Source organism: Chelon labrosus, assembly GCF_963514085.1.
Source record: "Chelon labrosus genome assembly, chromosome: 16".
NCBI classification, from domain to species: Eukaryota; Metazoa; Chordata; class Actinopteri; order Mugiliformes; family Mugilidae; genus Chelon; species Chelon labrosus.
Window position 1 is genome coordinate 10877624 of NC_140349.1, and position 23609 is coordinate 10901232.

Consider the following 23609-nt stretch of genomic DNA (forward strand, 5'->3'; position numbering starts at 1 on the left):
AAGGACAATATCACAATATTTAATACTCATCATATGTTACACACAGAAAATCATCCGGCTAACTTCACATCACATCTGGGGGAATGGTACAGCTGGAGAGGCTCTACTACTGCAAGAAACAAACAGACAAATGTCAGACCTCTAAGTACCAATTTCTGTGACAGCTGCCTCAATAAGGAAGCTGGAATATTCTTACTCCTACCACTACTAACAATTCCATGGGTAATTATGTTACTATACCCACTGTACTGCTTGAACAAGTTTGTGGGTAGGGAAGTGTGTGCTCACCTTGGTCTTCTGGTTCTGGACAGGCAGGTAGAGTTTAAACTCTGCTGGGAGCTCATCCTCAGCATAAAGTCTGTCTGAGAAATACACCCTCCTTATACGACAGTTAGCATGAATCTGAAAGAAAAACAGGTCAGATATCAGCAAGAGAAAATGATGCATTCTTAAATATTTCCTATAGAGATCTCTTTAGCAGCATGTGGATGCAGCGGACTCCTCTGCTGCCTCCGCGCACCAACCTGTACACGAAGCGTCTCAGTATAATTGGTTCCATAGGCCCTCCTGGTGAAGTCTGACAGGTTGAACTGAATCTGGTTCCAGCCGTCATCAAGTCTCATAGGCATGGTGCAGATGAACGGCTTCACTCGCGTCGTACTCTGATAGTTACTTGCCCGAAACCGCCGGCGAACATTTTTATCATCTAACACCTGAGAGTTGTAAAGAGATTAGGATCGGCGAGCATGAATCAACATCTATGCTATATTACAAAGACATGGAAAGTGTCTGCATCTGTACCTGAACTTCAAATGTGAAATACTTCTTTAGGTTCTTAATGATCATGATTAAAAAAGGCAGTCTGATTCCCAACGTCGTCTTCGGGTCTGCGGGACATGTTATGTAGGTGGTACTGTAGGGAGGACAGAGTTAATACAGGGGGAGGAGGATGTTGTGCTACTGCTGGAATGAGTGAACCCGTGAAATGAAGGACACACAAACTCACCAAACATTTGCTCCCTCGACCTCCACCACCATTGAGCGTATGTCGTTGTCTGTTATTTTTTTGATGTGACCATTCCTAACCTGTCAACACGTGGAAATGTAAGTTGTCAGGTATTATTTGCAGGAATCACCCCCCCCCCCCCCCCCCCCCTTGTTCATCTTTTCAGACGAAAGGGCAGATTGAGTCAAATGCTGTCAAGCCCTTGGAGAATTTCCACATTTTATCAGCTTAGCAAGCTTCAGAAAACCCACCTTGATCAATTGTGGTTTTCTGGAGCACTACTATATTTCGCTGTGTTTATTTTCAACATATCAATAATGCGAGGGCAACTAGCAACTAGCAATATCAACTGACAAGAGATCAGAGAGCGATACTCAAAGCTTGTAGTTCATAAGGGAAAAGATGGAGTTTATTATTTTTGCCCCACTCACAAACACGAATGGAGTTTTTTTTTTTAACATTATGGGTAACTGACAATTATAACATTAGCCATCTGCGTTAACACTGCACCCCAACACACAACAGAAGTAACGGTTTCTACATTGTCAGGCGATTATCCCAAAACATATGATGCTAGCAAGGGTTAGCACGACGAGCTAAGGGTTGCTACTTTAGATTAGGCTCATAACAGTCATTCTGACTCGCCACTCACCTTTTTGTCCCATATTTGAAGTGGTTTGCTGCCGATGCTGTATAAGATAGACAAAAATCCGCTCTGAAATGTGTTTTTAAACATTTTGTCTGGCCTCAGTGCGCAGTTGCTGTGCTCATGAGTTGTACTCCAATAAAAATAAAGCCGTTGCTACGTGTCTATGGTTGCTAACTGGCGTCACGTTTGTTTACAGATTTTAAAAAACATGCGAAACTAAGGTTCCGTGTGTTTAGAATTACTCATTCTGGAAGTAGCACATTTCAGTAAAATAAAAATATAATTTTTTTGTATAGTGAGATATAAAAACAACGCGTATTTCCTTTGGAGGTCTTCATCATGTTGGTGTTGCTGGGGAACTAAAATCTCTCGGCTTTGTCCACACCGGTTCTTAAATGTCGCGGATCATGGTCGCCATGGTAACAGGAAAACAAGTGGTCTGTAACGATGGTCGGTAATGAACAAGCTGCATATTTTAACATATATTAAAACGTATACATCTAAAAAAACAAACAGGATTTAGGTAAAAAAGTATTGTCCAAATGTAACCTAACTGGGAAATATTTTCTAAATATTATTTTTGAAAATAAATAAATACATATATGTATTGTTAATGTTCTCCCTGTGTCTGCGTGGGTTCTCTCCGGGTACTCCGGCTTCTTCCCACCATCCAAAGACATGCTCATTAGGTTAACTGGTGATTCTAAATTGGCCGTAGGTGTGAGTGTGAGTGTGAATGGTTGTCTGTCTCTGTGTTAGCCCTGCGATGGACTGGCGACCTGTCCAGTGTGTTCCCCGCCTCTCGCCCGATGACAGCTGGGACAGGCTCCAGCAGACCCCCGTGACCCTTAACAGGACTAAACGGGTATAGAAGATGAATGAATGAATGAATGTATTGATAAATGTGGTTAAAATAGGAATGACTTATTTCCTGGTTGTATTTTTAGATACAAGCAGTGACCCCTCAGGTTACTATCACAGTTTATTATTACAAATTTCATACAAGATGATTACAATAGCCATCTGTCTACACACAAATGTGGACCCTTTAATCAATTTGTACAGATTTTTTTTTTTTAAATAATTGAAAACTGCAAGCATACACCAGTGAGTAAAAAACTTTATTGTGCAGAGAGCCATTCAAGACAGTAAGCGAAGCTCATCACTCAGACAAAAATACAATATTTTAAAGTTCATTATGCGTCTACACAGAAAAAAATCTTCAGCTAACTTCTACATCACATCTGAGGGGAGATTGCAGGTGGAGAGGCTCTACTGCTGCAAGAAACATACAGACAAGTGTTAGGCTTCTAAATAACACTTTCTGTGACAGATGACATAATAAAGAGGAATATTCCTATTAGAGATATCGCGATCTGTATTGTAAGTTTGGTATCGGGGAAGATCCCGACATTTTTAAAATTATCAGATTGGATCAAGCTTCAGACAAAACTGATCTTTTGTAGTCATTTGTTTTAGGTCTACCATGAACAAACATGAATCTCCATGGGAGGAATTTTTGTCCCTATAAGATCGGATCGGGACTCAGATCGGATGACAGTGTTTAGGACTTTATCATGGGACAAAAAACTTGATCGAGACATCAATAATTCCTATACCTACCATTATTTACAATTATATGGGTAATTATGTGACTAGACCCACTGTATGAACAAGTGTATGGGTAGGGATGTGTGTGCTTACCTTGGCCTTCTGGTTTTGGACAGGTAGGTAGAGTTTAAACTCTGCTGGGAGCTCATCCTCAGAGTACAGTCTGTCCGAGAAATACACCCTCCTTATGCGACAGTTTGCATGAATCTGAGAAAAAAACAGGTTAGAAATTAGCAAGAAAAAAAGATATTCTTGAATATTTACTATAGAGATCTCTTAAGCAGCATGTGGATGCAGCTGACTCCTCTTCTGCCTCCGTGCACTAACCTGTACACGAAGCGTCTCAGTATAATTGGTTCCATAGGCCCTCCTGGTGAAGTCTGACAGGTTGAACTGAATCTGGTTCCAGCCGTCATCAAGTCTCATAGGCATGGTGCAGATGAACGGCTTCACTCGCGTCGTACTCTGATAGTTACTTGCCCGAAACCGCCGGCGAACATTTTTATCATCTAACACCTGAGAGTTGTAAAGAGATTAGGATCGGCGAGCATGAATCAACCTCTATGCTATATTACAAAGACATTGAAAGTGTCTGCATCTGTACCTGAACTTCAAATGTGAAATATTTCTTGAGGTTCTTAATGATCATGATCAAAAAAGGAAGTTTGATGCCAAGTGTCTTCTTGGGGTCTGCTGGACATGTAATATAGGTTGTACTGTAGGGAGGAGAGAGTTAATACAGGGTGAGAATGGGGGAGACTAATGCCTGAATGAGTGAAACTGAGACATGGAGGACACATATTGATTATAATATTAATTATTTTGGTCTTAAATGGTCACAAAGACAAGACAATGTACCTAATTTGATGTACACAGACTAGCCACTCCCAGCTCTGCCAATTAAAACATGCACATTTACCTGACGTTTGCTCCCTCAACCTCCAACACATTTGAGTGTATGTCGTTGTCAGGGACTCTCTTGATGTGACCATTCCTCACCTGTGAACACAAACAAATGCATTTATCCTCTGGTTTTATATGAAGAATCCAATTGTGTCTCAACATTCACGGTCCTTACAGTCCTTACAGGGGGAGGTGTGATTCTGGGATACAAAACTAAAAGTTAAGATCACTCAAGAATATATGTTTCACGTCTCAGGTCATTTAAAAACACAATTTCCCTTTTGCTTACTTTAAATTAAGCGTTTTAAACTTTATATATAGCTACATAACACGACAGTAACCAGCTGTTTGAACACAGCGCCCAAAACACATAACAACTGAGGTGACAGCCACAATATCGTCAAGCATTATACATGATGCTAGCAAGCTTTAGCACGACTCGCTAAGGAAGTTAATTTAGATTAAATTCATAGCATTCATTCTGACTCGCTACTCACCTTTTTGTCCCATATTTGAAGCGGTTTGCTGCCGATGCTGTATAAGATAGACAAAAACCCGCTCTGGAAAGTGTTTTTAAACATTTTCTCTGAGCTCAGTACGCAGCTGTGCTCGTACAGCCACTGACAAGCGTTCGTGTACGGATTTAATTTCCGTCCCCAACAGTAGTGGTTCCGCGTGGTGCAAAACAACACGTCCCTCGGCCAGATATTAAGAGGTTTCAGTTAAATAAAAGTTTATTTCTCATTTATTGAGACTTCAGCCTCCCGTCTGTGCCAGAGAATCACGGAAAGAAACAGGGCAGACGTCAACTCTTCACTGTTGTTGTGTTGCTAGGGAACGAAAATCTCTTGGCTTTTGTTGACACCGGAACTTAAATGTTGACGCATCGAAAGCGCACTGTCTGTATACTGGATAAGAACTTTAAAAAATAGCAATAAAACATATTTATCTTTATATAGAATCCATAAACGCATTCAGTTGAACTTCTCTCACTCACAGTTAACGTTTTTAAACATTTTAAAATGCTTTTTAGTCACTTTGTCTTACCTGTTAGCAGCAGGGGCGGTGCTAGCCTGTTTAGTGCCCTGGGCGAACTTCGTAATGCTGCCCCCCCGCAACCCTCCCCAACAAGCTAATATATATATTGTCCGTCCTGTTTCATTATTACATGTACATCACGATCATATATACAGCAGCATAAATATGCACCTAAATATTTATGTATACCCAAATCTTGGGTCACAGTTTTACAGAGAGTAGGTGTGATCAGCAGCTGTATCACATTGCTGTTCTCATTGACAGTTATTAATCAGTTGCATTTAACCCTCAAAGATGTTTTGTGGTGGTTTTGTCACTTGTTATTACTGTTTTTTCTTTCTTTTTTTGTGCCAACTAAGTTAGCTAAAACTTTAGCTGGCTAAAATGTGTTCCAAATGTATATTCTACTCTTACTCACGTGTCACTAGTTGTACTTCATAATCAGTCTAGTCTAATAGTCTAAGCTTTTGTGAATCCAGTTTCCTTGCTTCTTTAATTTTATATTTTCAACCTTTACTCTTGCATATGACCTTGATGTCTTCCTCGAACTATTCTTTTCCTCTGCCCCATGTGGCACAACAGCTAGTTTGGCTCAGTGTAGTCTGGTTTCCATTTAAGAGCCAACCTGCTAGATTGATTCTCATAGTTTGCTTTCCCCTCATTCCCCATTCTGTATAATCTTTCCATCTTAATGCTAGCATGACGCGTAGCCAGATGTGTAGATTTTCCAATAAATGATGATGACATCATATTGTTTTTTAACACTGTAGTTGTCCTCTCATCATATCCATCCATGTTTGTTGCCAGGTTCGATGTACAAATACTCATTAAATTGATTTCCACATGTAAAATGCACATCTAGCAGCAGTCTCTAGAAATAGATTTCCCACACACAACTATATCTCAGTGCTCCTCTAACCCACTAAATCCCGTTAAAGTGTCAGGTGGGACATCCATCCTCTCCGTCTCCGGCACTTAAAACATCTGACAAAGCTTTCAAATATTTGAACAAGCCAAGAAACTCTCAATCAAACATTAGCCAGACACAACATAAATCCAAAGTCTCCTAGTTGTTTCTAAAGAACTGAAACTGAATTTATTCACGGCAGCATTCAAGCCAGGTTTGACTTGTTGATTTGAAACGTACACCGCTGTACGCACATACAGTTACATTAAAGCTGTTTAAACCACAGTGGTTTATGGGGCGCTGCTTCTTTCTGAATAACATATCGGTGTCCAAACAACCGTAAAGATTGTTTCCCTCCTCGCCACCTAACCATCTCTTTCTTTCTCTTGCAGTTTCTAAAATTGTCTCAGTAAAGTATGACTTTGTCCTCTCTCTTCTCTAATTGAGTCAGACATTTAGACAAATTGAATGTATTGTTTTTCCTTTTGTCAGTGTGGGACCACCCCGGGGACAGCTTTAAATAAATGTTATTGAAAGCCTGAATGAAACAGTCCATTCTGGCCTACAGTATATTTTGTTTTGTCCCACAAAGACACAAAGGTCTTTCAGTTTTTCACCCAGCTCTTAATCGCCTTTGATTTTTAGATCCAGTTATTCTCTTTCCTTTCACCTATACAGTATGTATAACTTTCTGGACAGTTGGCTGTTATCACTTCGTATGCCCCCACTGTTGCCAGGCTAAATCAGGAATATAAAGGGTGGGAAGGAAAGGGAAAGTTGTTACATAGAGAAGGAAGATGGATATAAAGTCAAGGCAAAGATAATCAGATAGGAGAAAGAGGATGAGGAAGAAGGGATCAAGAGGAGTGGAGAAACTCTTCTGTACATGATATGTGACATGAGAGAGAGGGCTCCATTGGTTGATTCCTCCCACAAAACTCTCTTCTCACTGTCTTCACTTGGAAATCAAAGAACAGAGGACACAAGTGATGGAGAGGAGATACAACTGAGAGAGTTACTGCAATTTAGTAACTGTTTATAACGTTATATAACATTGTGCGTTATTCGACAGTGCAGTACAAGGACTTTTTTCTCCGTTGCTGTCTTCATCAGGTATGTTTAAGAAATATACTTTTAACTTTGTTTGCTTTGTCAGACATCAGCAGAAATGTATTATTGTTAATTAATCTGCAAAGTTTACATGTACATGGTTGACTGTGCACAAGATTCCTTCTATAAAAAGAGAACCATGTTTATTTCACACAGCAACACGTTCTCCCCCCTGTATGTCACATTTGTCTTAATGGTTTTTAAATGGAAATGAGTGTGTCAATAAATGGAGCTTTCATTATTTTAAGATTAGATTACTGATTACGGTTTAGTTTAAAGGACGATCCGATAGAAGAAGTGATTTTGTGTCATCTGAATTCTTCACACTGGTTGATAACAACCTTAATAAAAAGCTAACACATGTAGATATATATATATTTATATATGACAATGACAATACACAATAACATCGACATTTGAGAACCACATAGCTGCTCGTTCCAGTTTTTAATCCAGACCTCTGACGTGTTTTATCCAACTGTCTGCTGATGATGAAGAGTGGAAAGACCTTCCTCAGCAGGACCTGTTAACAGATAGCATCTCATCCATCTCCAGTGTTCATAAGAAACCGGAAAGACACTTTTGGCCAAAACTAGTTGATCTAGTGGATCAAGAAATACTTTTAACATTAAGCTATGATTCAGGTTTAATACACCCCGGTTTTCTGTGTTTCCTGCTTGGGAAGGAAAGAAAACGGGTCAGATCAGATGTCAAGCTTTTTTTTCGTTCAAACACATAATTTTCCATATTTAAGCACTGACGAAACTAAAATAAATGCCATTTTCTTTTTCTTTTTTAGTCAGTATTGGTCATTGTGTTTAATGAGATATCCAATCCACATCCAGTGAGCTGGACTGAAACAGGAAGAGTTGTGTTCCAGTAAAACGCTGTGTAACTGAAGAATTACTCATACAAAACATGATGTTATGTAAGACAGTATTCCCTAGAAAACAGTAAAACTACTTTTTTACAAGAAAGACACTAACTGGTTTCAATCCCTTTCATTCAAGTCCTCTCAGCTCAGACAGCTTGCACGTCAACCTTTGATGAAGACTGTGTGATGAATGCTGGAACGGGACTCCTGCTTCTTAAATAGTACATAATATATTCACCAAAAGCACTGTTTCATGTCTGTGAGTCCTAATTTTTTACACTGTTTCATCAGTCCTCACACCATTAAGTCAAACCAGAGTGAAATATTTGGTCTAATTCTGGATCATTGTTGCCACTTTAACTCCAAACCTCTTGAAAAGCGAACAAAGTCCGAGGATTTTAAAGCCTCCCCTTCTTCAAACAGGATGTTCACATTCATCATATTTATGCGGCGCTCGGTCAGGACAAACGTATATCTTGCGTTCAACACAACATGTGTCAGCGGTGTGTAGAATAGCAGCGCTCTCTGACGTGGTTCGTGTCAATACTGCGCTCTGTGTTTAAAGTAACACACAAGGTCCCGTACTTAACTTTGTTGAAAGTGCCACATCCTTTCAGAGAGCATATGAAGATGGATTCAGTAATTTCTTCTGCACGAGAAGACGTTGTTTATAAGAAACGGATTTTGAAAAGTCTCTCTCTCTCTCTGGATTACCTCCTGCTGATGTTGACCACTTTTCACTCTTAGGGGTAGGCCCTGCCTCTCTTACACATGTGTGCCTGCACTCTGAGCTTGGTATGCTGAGTTTTGATCCAGCTGGAGCACTCCTCTGCGCTTTAGATTTGAACAGTTGGAGTCCGTTTATAATATAGTAGCCAAGAAGTTAAGGATCACACCAGGGTGAAAGGTTGAGGCATCTCTCACCGCAAGTCCCTGTAATGAGTTTAAATTCTTGCTTAGAGTGTGTTCAAGAGAGGCCTGAATATTACAGTATAATCTGTGCTAAATAGGCAACAGCAGAAGAGGAAGCTTCAAACTCTTGAGGTGAAAACTACTACTAAGAGTTCACAAGTCACGTTGTATGTAGATGATGTACATCTGTTCCTAATGTTACTAAAACAATGATCAAACAGCAAGTGTTTTACACACCTGGCTCTCTATAGCTACATGAACAATACACTTACACTTGACATCATGTGCTCTTCGTCCAGGTGCTTTACTCGCAGTCGGCATGTTAGCTCGGTGGCTGTGGCGTATGTTGTTGTAAAGACGCCAGTAAAATAACAGAACCACCAAGCTGGAGTCAGCTTATATTTTCCACTATACTGGTACATGTTCTCAGTATTCTGTTAGGTTTGATGGTTGTTCATTAATCTGCTGCCATTCAGAATCCGATCTGGGGTTCTTTCATCTTTTTTCCCACCAATGGAGAGCCTTCTCACCAACACCAGCACCAGCTCAACCACCGAGCCCCCGCTTTCCCCCCAGGACCCGACTAACTGCACCACCTGGGACCAGCGGGGTGGGGTGCCTTACCTGCACAGGCTGGCCCACCTGGATGTGGAGCTGTACCAAGACTTCTATGCCGTCTGGGTCTCTCTGATGGTAAGATCAAATGTATGACTTGATGGTTTGAAATCCAACAGGACCAAACTGCCTTTGTGCAAGGCATCAATATGTTCTTAACTCTGCATTGAACCAAAGTCAAACATCCACATATCTGAAGCATTAACAGGCAATTCCTCTGTCCTGCAGGTGTGCAACTGTCTCATGCTGGTGGTCGGCGTCATCCTCAACAGTTTAGCTCTCTATGTTTTCTGCGGGGCCTCCGCCCACTCCTCAGCCTCTGTGGTTTACACCATAAACCTGGCCGTAGCTGACCTGCTGGTGGCGCTGTCGCTCCCCGCCCGCATCGCCCTGTACTACAGCGGAGGGAGCTGCGTGGCCTGCTCCTACGTCCACACCTTCAGCTACTTCGCCAACATGTACTGTAGCATCCTGTTTCTGACCAGGTGGGTGGGTTGCAGGGTTACTCACCATTTTAATGAATGAACCCCATAGCCGGTATGGACCAACAATTATTTTTCCTCCCTTCCTCTCAGTATCTGTATAGATCGATACCTCGCTGTCGTCCACGCATCTAGCACTCTCCATCGATGGAGGACCCCAGGAGCGGCCAGGTGTGTCAGTGCCACTGTGTGGTTCATTGCGGTCGTGGTCACGTACTCCTTTCAGGTGAAAACTGCTGACTTGTCATCAATAGCTGTCAGCCAATGAGAAAACTGCACTACATGTATGCCTAGGATGTTTATTTCGTAAATGTAAAATGTCCTGCTTGTGTCTTTTGTGTATATTTAAACACATTGTGCATTTTTGTCAGTGTCATCGTCTGAGTTTTTTATTCTTCTCAGCAGTTTTTAACAGATATCAGCTGCTCATCCACACATACATAGTTCAGGATGTTTCCATGGAAAACTTGTTCATTTGGCGTTAACAGCCTGAACATATCAACACGAAGGAACATTTGGTAAAGCTTGCCGGGAGTGCTACTGTTGGGAGGTGGTGCAGCCTGAGAGGGCCACTTCAGGGTCAAACATTCCCCACTAAAAGGATCACCGTGTGTTTAGAGAGGCAAATGCGAGGTCTTGAACTAGCATGGGTGATGGTTCCCAACCTGTGGGTGGTACGCTACAAAAGGTCTGAAGATAAACCGAAAGGGGTGATGTGTACAGTCGAACTATAAAAAGGCTCAGATTTTTCCTTTCATTTGAGGTTCTGAATAGTTTAAGATGTGTTTAAAGAACCTTCAAAGGAAACAAAGTGAAAAGAAAATATGAATCTAGCTGAACCTTTGTGCAGCTTATAATGGCAAGACTGAGATTTACTATTGAGGTTGTAGTTAGAGGTACTTGTGTTGTACTGGAGTCAGACTGAAAGCTTGTTTGAAGGAGAAGGAACATTTGACGTGTTGAGCTCTCTCTCCTCTTCTCTCCAGACCACGGCGTTGGAGTTCAGCTCCTCCTGTGTCCTCATCCCTGCCCTCTTCTACCTCACCATCCTGGAGTTCCTCCTCCCTCTTCTCGCTGTGGCGGGCTTCACTCTGCGTGTCACCTGTTTCCTCTTCTCCAGCAATGCCCCGATGCCCCAGCAGAGCAGGGCCAGGAGGACTCGTGCCATCAGGCTTTTGGCCACCGTCCTGGTGGTCTTCACCGTTTGCTTCACGCCCTTCCACGTCCGCCAGGTGTTGGTTTACTTCCAGGTCAGAGTGGGAGGGGAGGGGCTCGGGAAGGGGGCGGGGCACGTGCTCGCCTATCACATCACAGTGACCTTGAGCAGCCTGAACAGCTGCCTGGATCCCGTAGTCTACTGCTTCGTGACGGACAGCTTCAAGAGAATGTGGAGGATGAGGATTGGGAAAGGTAGGGAGGGGGACGGGGAAGGAGGGCAAACGAGTGGGGGAGAAGGGGAGAGGAACTCAGTGAATAAATGTACTGCGCTGGGGATAGCTCACAGCGTGGCCACATTCACTCTGACCAGCACACCTGCAACAAATACAAACCAGTCGGCTTAGACAGGTCTAAACCCCTTGGCATCTGATGAACAGTCCAAAAAGACACCTGGAGAGAAAGACTTACCAACAATTCAAGAGGATTGTTCAGTCCTCCATTTCCCCAGAATGGATTATTGTTAAACTAAGTATTGACTGAGCATAGTATGCAGTGGGGAGTGACGCGGGACCATTTAAAAGTATGACTGGGTTTGGGGAAATCAGTAGTTTGTGTTCCTGAGAAAAGAACACATTTTGTCTTATAGAGTTTAGAATAAGTTAAACTGAGAGGTCACTGAATGCAGTTAGTTCACAAGTGGTATCATCAGCATCAAAATGTGCAAAGCAGTTCTGAGTGGGGAAAAAAAGTGTAAAAACCAGAAGACCTATTACAGAGCCTTGAGGAACACCTCAATCAATCACAGAGTGCAGCAACCACCTAACAAAATGTTATGATCTGGAAATATCGCAGCACATATCAGCTTTGAGGGCATTATCCTCCACGTAGTTGTGAGTCGACGAATAGGATATTGGACAGAGAAGACAGCTTAGAGGAAACCAATCTCACCTTTATGCAACGGAAACACTAGAGCCATATGAAAGAATGTAGCTTTGCAGGTAAAAGCCTCAAAAACATGAAGCAGTAATGCAGTCATAACAATTAGAGTGAGGACTACTTGCAATGAGTGTCATTATAATTCTGTCTCTTCATTTTGTCATTATTTTCACCATAACTTGGTGACAAAATACGATATCATGCCTAAATTGTACTATATTAAATGGAAATTTAATATATTTCTCTATCATTGCCCATTATCTCTGTGTATAGCCAAAGCAAAGTACAAAAAAAAAAAGACATCAGCGACATTAAAATGACTAATAACAGAAAGAAACAGTTAGACATCAAAACAAGCGGCTCACTAAACCAGATGAATGAAAAGCTCACTTCACACGTATAAACAGTTTTTCTTTCAGGAACAAAGTGCAGCCCTATTTTAATGACTTCATTTGTCATTTTAAGTGCTTAAATGGAGCGTCGTCATCGTCATGCAGAAAACTTTTTGATGGAACTGGGAATAAACAAAGCTTTGTTTCAAGCTCGAACCGATGTTTGCCCGGATTTTAGGACACAGGCACTGGAGTGACTCAAGAACCATTTGCAGTCAGGTGATATTTAGAGGAACATACGCAACATGTGAAACTTAAAAGTGCTTATAGTTGTGTTTTAGGAAGTTTAACCTTTGGCTCCTAGCATTTGTGTGGGACAAGTGATGAGGCATATTTATTTTATTAAATAAATTATGATGCAAACTGTGGGAAATGAAAGTGCATAATTATTAGTTCATTAGTTGTTTTTGAACTACAGCTTAAACTTTTTTGAAAGCTTATCTTTTTGTTCACTGGGTTTTTGTTGTTGACAGTCAACAAGAAGTTGACTTATTTATGGATTTGTTAAATCCAAAATTCTCTGTGTCAGTAATTATATACACCGATCAGCCACAACTTTAAAACCACTGACAGGAGAAGTAAATAACATTTACTTGTGACAATACAATGTACTTCTGGGAAACTTTTGGACCTGGCATTCATGTGGATGTTACTTAGACATGTAGCACCCACCTAGACCAGACCAGGCAGCCCCACCCCATAGCAATGACACTCCTTGCAGGCTGACATAGACACACACACAAAAATGGTTTAGGAACAACTAAAAAAACGTGAAAAACAGTACAAGGTGTTGACCTGGCCTCCAAATTCACTAGATCTCAAATTGATCAAGCATCACATTCTGTTGTCAGATATCACAGGACACCCTCAGAAGACCCATGTCCATTCTCTGATGAGTCACCTGTTTTGGAGGTAGATGGGAGACCTACACAATATTAGGAAGGTGGTCATAATGTTATGCCTGATTGGTGTTGTGTCTGTGGCTGCAACTCTAGAGCTATAATACCTTTTTTTCGTTCACCTCCATTCATTATAAATTAAATAAATTCACTTTTAGTGCCGCTGCATTCAGTGTCACTCTCAATTACTTTAACTGCATATAAGTGTGTACATGAACGGGTAAAAGACATTTCACAGAGTAAAATACCAGTATGAATCGGATATAGAGAGTCTGTCCACTAGAGGACAGTGTCTCACCACAGTTAGCACGATCTCACTTGGAACAATCATACCAGTACACTGATTCACAGTGAATAGTAAATTCATTGAAAACTGACTGAGGTACTCAGATATGCTCCTGACGGTTAGATCATTTAACTTCAATACAATACTACCTGCTGCTCATAATAATTTATTTACACAAGAGAGCAAATTTATGACCACACGAAACCTCAAAATGTGATTTTTGTAAAACATATAAATGTATTTCGGCTGTCATGCAGAGGGCTTGAAGTGGTTATCATATATGAGAAGAGCCTTTCAGGTTTATCAGTATCTAGAGAAGCACAACAGCAGGAATCAGGGTCATTAAATCGAGTGGCCTTTCCCTTTAACCCTTCCAGAGGGGCAGTAGGTCATTGCAGTTCATTTAACGTAATGTCCCGAGCCTCTAAGTTTACACCATCAGCTGGACCCGCTATCACATGATGAGTCTGGGTTAGGCGCACACATGAACACACACGTACACACACACACAGGCTGACATGCACACACAAGCACACAAGCACTCCAGTTTCAGGTTACCTCTCTGGTTTCTCCGTATGGAAAAGAGCTGATGCTGTGACTCCGTGTGCGAAAGAGAAATCTGATACTGCAAGAACAAAGTTTTCTGGTTTTCCTCTTCTCTAAACCACACAGCATCACAGGAAACCGGTCGGCTGCTCTGAAGGCGCTGAGTTGACATGCCTGCCTTGTGGCCCGCAAAAAAGAAGAAGACCCCGAAAGAGCAGGTCACCAGGTCCCGTCACCCTACACGTGACAAACCGCTCGTTCCACCATCAAATTTAAAGAATTTATACTCTGTCATCATATCCCACGTTTTTTGGAGTTTTTTTTAAGTAACTTCACTTTATTTTGTAAATAATTACGATTTTATATACGTCTTGCACCAGGCGTGATTCTGGGATCAGACCTTTAGGAGTGCTCGACCCCCCAAAAACAATGTATCATACATACAACACCTTGCTATGGTTGCCTCCAACCTTTTTTTTTATATATATATAAAATATATTAAAAGCAACACATTTTATCTAGAGATGAGTTATTGTTTGATTTAAGATTCTTTTCTTTTATTATGGTTTTTAGCAAACAAAAGTCAAATAATGAAAGAAGTCATTGTTGGTTTACTTGACAGATTTTAAAGGTGCGTTCCATACAGTGTTCATCCAGAGTCCTACATATGAAGGCTCAAGCATATTTACATGACATAGATATATATATATATATATTTATATATGTATATATACAGACTTTATATAGAAAACAAAACTACTAACAAAAATAATATTTTTTTATAGCAGCAAAAAAGAAGAAACTAAAAGAGAAATATGTATATTTACATCTTTTCTTCAAATAACAAGGCATATTATATATAGTACACTGTGTATATCTGCTTTCCCATTCTTTAAGTATTCATCTGGATTAAATCTCTATTAAAATCAAAGTATATAGGCATCTTTCTCCTTTAACACACAGTTTCCTAGAGGCAGAGCCACACACAGACAGAGTTTGGACTGGTTGGACTAACTGCATGGCTGCCATGCTGCCACTGACAGCCGCTGGTTGGGAACATGAAACAACATCACGGCGCGTGTCAGGACGGTGGAGCCAACATGGCTGCCACTGTAAAAGTGCAAAAGCCAAACTCTTACGTGCAGCTCTGTCTTAAAGTCAAAGAACAAACACGTGAAAAAAAAAAAGAAAAAAGGGACATTGTCTAGTTGAATTAAAACATCAGAACAGAGACAAAGAATCGTAAATAACTTCCGGTATTGCAGCCATTGATTCCAGAGATAAGTGTAAACCAGGTGATTGCAAAGAGCAGAGAACAAGAACCGAAAAATGAACACTGAGATGACATTTTTAACACACTCATCTTTTGCTTTACAAAGTGAACATCTGTGTTGACCTCTCTCTCTCTCCTTTCTCTCACACATGCACACACACAGTCCAGTTCACATCTGTAGCATCTCCCGTAACAGCAAAAAGAGTAGCTTTAATTTACTCTTTTGAAAACCAAGTGAAAAGTGTCCTTAATAGACAAGAAAGCTCAAAAATAAATATCCACAGTTTTTTTTTTTGTTTGTTTGTTTTTTCTCTTTCTTTTGCAACATAATTATACTTATGTGCAAGTTCTGTGCGACGTCAAGACCTCCACCCTGGCTTGTCAAACATCAAAATGAAAAAGATTTCGCCTGAAATCAAGTCACATTCATCGACTTTAAAGAAGAAATAAGAATTTAAGTCACCAGATGGAATCAAAGGTTTAAGAACTCAATCTCCCAGCAGGCCGAGCTCCAGCCGTGCCGTGTGAACATTCCAGAGTCTACGGTAAAAAGGCTTGGGACATTTAAGAACAACACAAAACCCACGATTCGAAAGACCTTCTCACTGCATCGGAACAGAAACACTCAAGTTGCACTTCAAGTATTCACGGCCTGGAGGTTCTCGCCGACATTTTTAACAAAGGAGCGTCGCCCTCGACGACACACGCCTCATTTCTTCACCTTGTCGTTCAGTGCTGAAAAGTGACAAGATGACTGCTGTCTGAAACTTCCCCTGTGCAAAAATGTGTAAAACTCCCATGCTTGTTAAGAGTGCACTGACCCAGACCGAGTACAATGGTTCAGTTTAAAGAGTACATGTTGATTTTCTTTTTTTTTTTTTTTCGAAAACATTAAAGTTCAAACAAAATGAGACAAACATCCAGCCATGCATTAGAAAAAAAACATCCCTGACCTATAAAGAAAAGATCTTGAGTGATTTGTACAGAGTCATACTTTGGTGCTCCACACATGCATATCGCTGTTGTCGCATGCAAACCTCCCAAACACAAAGTAGTTGTTTTTTTTTTTTCTTTAAATCTTCATCTTTGTCTTTAAACCGATGTCGCGTGTCCATTTTGTTCTTATTTAGAGTGTTTTATTGCCGGAGTGGTTACAGAGGCCATTCAAAAGTCTGGCATGTGTACGTCCTTGTCGTCTGTCATCGTCCCATCCCTGCTTTTATTTGTCCCAGCGTCGCAGCCATCAGAGCGAGATCAACCCAGGAAGCGCAATACGTTCTCTCTGCTCTGCTCTGGGACTGACTGAATGTACCTGAAAATATGGGAGGAATCTAATCTGTTAAAAACAAAACAGGGTTAAAACTCTGCACCGAACTGACCCCAAGTGAATAATAATAAAAAAACAAACACAACACATAATCAGTGAGTGAAATCTCTTCTAAAAACCCCCAAAGTAAAATTAATCTTCTCCCAAAAAAATGCTTTAAACACTCAAATAAAAACGTTCTTTCATTAGGACATCCACCCACTGCAGTTTAAATTCCTCTCCCTCTCAAGTTGCATGTTTCAGCTGATTTAGCTGAAAAATAAAACTGACCCAAATCCGCAGCCTTTCACCCTGACAGATGCAGGAGGAAAGAAGAATTTCGCCAACACAAACAACCCTGCTCTGCCCACCTCACACAGCCCCCTCCACCCCCCTCCTCCCTGACTGATTAGCAGGGGGCTGTTGTTGTGACTAAAGATCCGACGAACCACACAAAATATAATCTTTCGTTCTGCCTTTCAAGTTTTTTTTTTTTTTTTTTAACATGTCCTTAGCATAATCAGCTCAGGAAACATTCAAATGATTAAGATAATTACTTTATCAATGAGCAAAATTAAGAGATTATTTTTCTAAAAACCTGTGTTTATCCCCTCTTGTGACTAGACTATTGGTCTCCCCGCTGTGTTTGGGAGTTTACGGGGTTGAAGTAAAGCTACACTCAGCAGGTTTACTTCCTCATCATGTTGCTGCAACCACTTTCCAAAAGGCAATTTTCTTAAACTTGATGAAGCATCCGAAACATCTCTTGCAACACACCCAAAGATCTTAAATAGGGCTTTGTGTGTTAATTGGTGTTAATTTTGCAGTTTTAGTTTAAGTTGTAGATCTTAAAGTTAAATAATAAGATCTCTGGCTCTAAAGGAATTCGCAAAAAATGCCTCAACTGACTTATTTTGTTTCCCAAACCTGCTACAATACATTTTTTTTTTTTTAGCATTTTGAAAGTAATTTGACATTTGAGGAATAAAATCTGTTGCTTTCTTGCCCATTTCAGATGAGAAGACTGATACAGGCGGCAGCAGCTAGTTAGCATAGCTTAGCACCAAGAACAGGGGAAAATGTTAGCCTTCCAGCATCTGTAAAAGCTCACTTATACCTCATGGCTAAAGCCGTTCAAAAGTAAAGGAGGTGATAGCTAGTTGGTTTTGTAACCTCTGAAAATAGCAGCTTTCTTGTTTCTAGCATTCACGCTAAGCTAAGCTAACCGCTGCCGGCTTCAGTCTGATCTTTACTGTATCTACAGGAGTCATATCAATGTTTTCTTCTGATTCTGAGCAACAAAGCAAATAATTTCCAAAAACATCAAACTAGTTTCTACTTTTTAAAGTAAAAACATTGCTCCACACACTTAGAGCGGTAATTAGCATCTAAAACACCCTACTTTGCTTCTCCCTATTGATTATATTTGGCCCATTAAATGGAACACACAGGACCATAATCCCCCACTGAAGCCTTAGCCTAGTTATAAACAGTTAGATCTCAACATTACAGAGATTTATTTTGTTTTGTTTTTTTCCTCTTCCACCACATAAGGCCTGGAAACATAATGCGTCTTAGCGGTTTTTCATTCAAATATCTGCTCTAATTTTCTTGCGTCCCGGTCCAAACTCCATCCCAATGGTGTCCTAAGGTGAATAAATCCAACACAGATTTTCTAACTGAACACCGTAACACTAATCCAACATTGGCTCAGCTATTGTGCATTTAGTGATTAACATTAACGCTAACAGCATTTTCTAAAAAAAACAACAAAAAGGCAAAAGCGAGACAGAGAACATCTCCACATCTCTTTTCTCTTCTCCTTCGCTGTTTGGTTTGTCTCTTCTGTCCTCATCGAACATGCAGCATGTAGGTTAGTCTTGTGGATCCTCAGTAAGTCATGAGAATATTTGGGATTGTAATGCCCTGTATACTGCACACACTGTATTTTACACACTCCTTTGTGGAATTTCATCCAATTTACTGTATATTTCTATTTCAACATGTAGGCAACTTTATGCTCACGCTCAATATTTCTGGGCAGATGTTCGTAGCCCTCTGATAAAGACTAAATTGGTGATTTTCGCACTCAAGATCAATTATTTCTCAGAGGAACCAGGCTTTGGGGCTCCGTTTCAGAAATGCCACTTGTAAATGTCTCTAGAGTCTTAAAGTCTTAAAGCTACCATGACAGAGGGCCGCAAAAGTCCCGCAAAGCTGAAAGACTCGTCGGGGTTGTTTTGGTGAACACAGGTGCCTCTGCCGGAGACGTCAAGTCAGCAAACACACACATTCTCATCAATCAGCTTCCGAAGCAAAAGACTCGATCGAGCCGATTCCACGGTGAGGAAGAACGATTTTCAGCATTATTTAATGATTGCAGCTTCGAGGACTAATGTTCATCAACAGTGTTCATTCAATTGCGTCACCCCCCGGATGAAGAGGTGTGAGGGTTTGTATGTACGGATGCCACTCCCCTGAAATTTCCTGTCCAGGTGGCTGCTCAGTAGCACCTCCTAGAGGCCCTGAGAGACATGACCAAATGAAGTACTCACAACCCTGATGGATCAGTCAAATGTCCATGAGAAAAAAGTGGAAGGAATTTTTTTGATGGCTGAAAGAGCCCTGGGACCAGAATGATTTTTTATTTATTTTTTTTGTTGCGTAGGTTGTTCTGGTGTGACACTGGTCCCACAGCAGATCAAGTCATTTTCGTCAGCAAATCGTGACACGTTAAATCAGAATAACTATCAAAGCCAGATTACACACCAAGAGTGGACGAAACCAACACCAGTCTCCCTCGCTGTAAACTCCGGTATGATGAGGACAGAGGTACGTCTTGAAGTCTTTTCAAACAGTGCCGACGTTAAAAGTGAATTTATTTGTTACTGCAGCAGCAGCAGCAGCAGCAACGCGTCCGCCAACTCAGCCGGGCCAATCACAGAGCAGACTCGTTTTCCGCGTGACAGGAAGTGGTAGTGGTGGTGGCCTTGCCCTCTTTGTTGAGTTTCAGGAAGGTGGGTTTCTCTATCACCACGGCAACGTCCCCGGCGCCGCTTTTGTGACTTGTCAAGGCCCGTTTCTCCGACGCTTTGGCTGATTCCCCGTCACTGTCAATCACAGTTAAAACCGGTTAGGACTGTATTTTTCACAATTTTGTTAATACACATACTTACACTTTCCTGCCATTTGCCAGCAGCGTAGCTAGCATAAAGACAACAGAGCTTTAGTCTTTAGTCTTTATACTAAGCTAAGCTAAACGACAACCAGCTGTAGCTTGATATTTGCGCAAGTATGGCTAGCCTGACTGTTAAAAGCTGACAAAATCCAACTACCAGGTTTAAAGTTCAACTGAGTCTTTCCAATGCTAGGCTAAGCTAAGTGGCTACTAGCTGTAGCTTCATATTTGTGCAGGTATCAGCAGGCAGCCTTCTCACCTGTTGTGTGGATTTGGATAAATGACCAGGAAGCAGGCGGTGAAGAATCCAAGCAGAGAGCCCCCAGACGCCACCATGGGAATGACACGAACGCTGCCGACAGCTTCCACTACAGCGCCCAGAGCTGAAGCCACCAATATCTGACTGATGTACACCTGCAAGACCGCATCACAATGTTCTCAGTACACTATAGCATATAAGTATTTTACCTATTAGAAAAAGAAGCGTAAACACCCACCTGACAGGATAGGATGGCACAGTCGATGCCAAAGCCTCTTCGGGAGTTACCGGGACTGTGCTTGATGTACTGGATATATTGAAATAGAGTATACATGCAACCGGTTAATAAAGTGGGATATTAAAAGAAGAACACATATTTCCTAAAACAGCTGTGCAATGTAGTTTTTATCAAGGGTTGCCCCAACTAGGGTAAACAATGCAATTGTTCAGGATGTTATTTTCTAAAGCGGATGAATACATAGTTGGTGCATTGCTGAATATTTATCAAAACAGGAGGGTTTATGTGGGATTACCTAAAAAAAAAACAGAGTGTGTTCAAGGAAATGTCACCCGGTACCCAGTGCCGTAATGCCGTAATGCTTTTTTGGAGCTTTAGAAGAGGTTTAACCCATTCCTTGATTTGTAAAATGTGCCAGAAGTATAATTTACTTCTGTGGTGCCTGAGTAAAGTTGAATACATCTGTACCTCTTTCATTTCGTGATATTGCCCTAACAGAGCATAGGGGCAGTAGGAGATACTCATGGAGATGATACCCATGCTGCTGATCATCACCATGGCAACGTACACATTAGGGAAGATGGCCATGACAGCAGTTCCTGTTCAGTGAGAAATAATTATAAAAAAATAGTTAATTACACAACCGAGTTTAATCTACTTTATTCTGCGGTTCTATTACTGTGGTTCATACCGATAGAGAATCCAAGTGTCCCCATAATGTATATGATCTTAATGCTCAGGTCAAAGTTGTCAAGATATTTCTGAAGAATGGCTGGAAAAGAGGGATTGATGGGTTGGTTACTACAGAGTCTTATTCTTCCATATAGTGCACTTAAGGATGTGTGTGGTGTGAGCGTGCATGCTTGTGTGGAGTTACCTGAGCATGTAGCAGCAGTCAAGGCATATATAACAAGCCCCCAGCATCCCATCTGAACTCCTTTGTGATAATTTTCCAACAAAGTAGAGTTGGCAGGAGCCTGTAAGATGGAAAAATATAAATATAAATATAAATATACATTTTTTTATGAGAATGAAGGTGTGTATTTGTCTGTGTGTGTGTGTGTGTGTGTAGATGATCTGATTCCCGTACAGTTGGATCTCCATGGTAGATGACTTGTCCCATGAAGTCGGTGAAGAAGACGGCCTCTGCGATGATGGAGAACCAGGTGAGCAGGTGACAGGCACACAGTCGCAGCAGCTCTGGAGGCATCTTCAGCATGGACAGCCACAGCAGCCGCACGGTGGTCTCAACCTGACGAGAGGAACGTCACGTCAAAATTTACAGGAAAAAGATGCGTTTGTTTAACGTGTAAAGAGCAAGAATCCTCCGCTCACCTCGGCCTCTTCGCTCTCCGTGTCCCCGCTGGAAGAGTTGGTGTTTCCGCTGCGGTGTCTGTTCCTCTGCCTGCTCCTCCTCCTGTGCCTGGCCTCCACCTCGTACAGGTCATTCATGCTGCGGGACGACTTGATGAGGAAAGCGGCGTTGGCCCGGCGGTAGCGGTAACGGTGGCTTCCCACGCGGCCGTAGTAGGAGAAGGTGCAGGACGGCTGCCGGTAGAAGATGTGACGGGGGCGAGACTGCCGCATGGGAGCTCCTGTGCTGGCGGCTGGATGAAGAGACAGTTCATTAAAACATCTCGTGAGTTAATCATCTTATCTGCATTATAAATCTTGTTAACCTGAGCCGCTGTAGTGCAAACTGGATTAATGGACTGTCCTTTAGCAGTACAAATTGTCTTCACCTTGACAAAATTAAAACTCAACCTCCTCAATTACTTTCTACTCCAAACAAAGGTGCATAAGAAGCCAGCAAGCTATATACAAGCTAAATTGTATATTACATGTTGAGATGGAACAGTGAAGCTAGTTTTACATGTGACTTTTAAATTGCCCAATGTTTGTTTATTTCTATATTTTTGCAATACAAATTACAATTTTAATTGGAATGGTACTTCTTGCATTTCTTTTCCACTGAAAAAATACACATATAAAATATGTGCAGTCTTTACCAAACACGACTGTTCCATTACACCAGGACAATATGATTTGTATATTGTGAAATACATTAAATAGATAAGATTAAAACAGATATTTCAGTGTTGTACTTGGCCATTCTGTGATTCTACCACTATTTTATTACACCATTACACAGAATAAAGCATATTATAATACGAAGACACTGACCTTTGACCATTCCAGCGCGGTGAGCCTGGCCCTTAGAGCTCAGCCTGTTAGAGCCAACTCTATCAGCATTGTTCACGCTGGCCATCAGCCGTCCATTCAGCGTCCGCTGCTCGTTAAGCTGGTTGTTCAGCAATGCCTCCTGTCCGTCGTCATTTTCCATCTCTTGTAAGAAAGCAGAGAGGCGGCAAATCTTGGGGGCGTTCGTTTGATGGTTGTTGTTTTGGGAGCGAAGCAGGTCTTGACTTCCTGTGCTGCTGCTGCGTCTGATGTTGGCGTGTCGGGGAGGCGGGGTGCTGCGATTGGGAATGTCGAAGGAACTGCCGGTAGGGGGGTAACCGTGGTAGGGCGAGAGGCGATCGGCAAAGAGGGATGGCTCTAGGTGGCACAGGAACAACGCATCGTGGTCCATGTGGTCGAGAGTTGCGTCAGCCATGGCGAGGACACTGTCACTTTTACCTGAAGAGCAGAGAATCAATTTAGACACAAGGAATTAAGAGAAAATGAAAATACAAGGAGAGACTGGATTAATCTTTCCCTAATTTGCTTAGATGAAGTTAAAAAGGGAGTCTGTGGACTTACTTCTCACCAGCTCCACCTCTAGGAAGTCCATGTCCATGTCTCCACGCTCTGACTGGTCGTCCACATAAGGGTCATAAAGGTCGTAGCTCTCCATCGTATCATCCTCTCCGATCATTTCCAGCTTGGGGGCGAGAATTCCGGTCTTGCCATTGGCCGATGGATGCCTGTTGCGGGTATCTGGACTCTCCTAGCGAGGTAAAAAGGTAAACGGAGCGTGTTCTGTTACGTTCCTGAAAAGCCAAAGTCTTGTATTACTAAAAAAAAATCA

The 23609-nt window shown here is 41.5% G+C and overlaps 4 protein-coding genes across 5 annotated transcripts in view; 1 reads left to right on the top strand and 3 right to left on the bottom strand.

Annotated features, from left to right (window-relative positions):
* Positions 1–3: 3 nt before the first annotated feature.
* LOC311501660 (cilia- and flagella-associated protein 20-like) lies at positions 4–1919 on the bottom strand. The gene is made up of 6 exons (XM_084563618.1): positions 1659–1919; positions 1007–1086; positions 802–913; positions 525–713; positions 289–402; positions 4–109 (listed from the first exon to the last, which is right to left on the bottom strand). The coding sequence occupies exons 1-6, from the start codon at positions 1740–1742 to the stop codon at positions 107–109; spliced, it is 582 nt and encodes a 193-aa protein (XP_084419744.1). The 5' UTR covers positions 1743–1919; the 3' UTR covers positions 4–106.
* Positions 1920–2757: 838 nt separating this feature from the next.
* On the bottom strand, positions 2758–4976 carry LOC311501236 (cilia- and flagella-associated protein 20). The gene is made up of 6 exons (XM_084562954.1): positions 4667–4976; positions 4186–4265; positions 3871–3982; positions 3594–3782; positions 3360–3473; positions 2758–2933 (listed from the first exon to the last, which is right to left on the bottom strand). Exons 1-6 carry the CDS (start codon positions 4748–4750, stop codon positions 2928–2930), a joined length of 585 nt encoding a protein of 194 aa, XP_084419080.1. The 5' UTR covers positions 4751–4976; the 3' UTR covers positions 2758–2927.
* Positions 4977–9523: 4547 nt separating this feature from the next.
* Positions 9524–11669, top strand: LOC311501854 (G-protein coupled receptor 20; the record flags this gene model as incomplete). Its single annotated transcript, XM_084563899.1, has 4 exons — positions 9524–9703; positions 9854–10110; positions 10201–10333; positions 11094–11669. 4 exons carry the CDS (start codon positions 9524–9526, stop codon positions 11667–11669), a joined length of 1146 nt encoding a protein of 381 aa, XP_084420025.1.
* Positions 11670–14853: 3184 nt separating this feature from the next.
* The window catches only part of slc45a4a (solute carrier family 45 member 4a), a 52869-nt gene continuing 44113 nt past the window's right edge, over positions 14854–23609 (bottom strand). For both annotated transcript variants that reach the window (XM_084562923.1, XM_084562924.1), the window contains 10 exons: positions 23342–23528; positions 22763–23218; positions 21914–22185; positions 21669–21830; positions 21456–21555; positions 21270–21350; positions 21047–21177; positions 20579–20647; positions 20341–20495; positions 14854–20013 (listed from right to left, as the gene is read on the bottom strand). In XM_084562923.1, coding sequence (XP_084419049.1) covers positions 19842–20013; positions 20341–20495; positions 20579–20647; positions 21047–21177; positions 21270–21350; positions 21456–21555; positions 21669–21830; positions 21914–22185; positions 22763–23218; positions 23342–23528 — 1785 coding nt within the window. In that variant the 3' untranslated portion in view covers positions 14854–19841. The remainder of the gene's footprint in view (positions 20014–20340; positions 20496–20578; positions 20648–21046; positions 21178–21269; positions 21351–21455; positions 21556–21668; positions 21831–21913; positions 22186–22762; positions 23219–23341; positions 23529–23609) is intronic.

Bases quoted from the DNA above. Each gene is read 5' to 3' on its own strand.
- LOC311501236 (XM_084562954.1), bottom strand. From the start codon at position 4,750: ATGTTTAAAAACACTTTCCAGAGCGGGTTTTTGTCTATCTTATACAGC. The intron at 3,783-3,870 runs GTACAGATGCAG...TACAACTCTCAG, and splicing joins ATTTCACATTTGAAGTTCAG to GTGTTAGATGATAAAAATGT. The intron at 3,474-3,593 runs GTTAGTGCACGG...TTTTTTTCTCAG, and splicing joins CTGAGACGCTTCGTGTACAG to ATTCATGCAAACTGTCGCAT.
- LOC311501660 (XM_084563618.1), bottom strand. From the start codon at position 1,742: ATGTTTAAAAACACATTTCAGAGCGGATTTTTGTCTATCTTATACAGC. The intron at 1,087-1,658 runs GTGAGTGGCGAG...ACGTGTTGACAG, and splicing joins TTCAAATATGGGACAAAAAG to GTTAGGAATGGTCACATCAA. The intron at 914-1,006 runs GTGAGTTTGTGT...TCCTCCCTACAG, and splicing joins GTCGAGGGAGCAAATGTTTG to TACCACCTACATAACATGTC.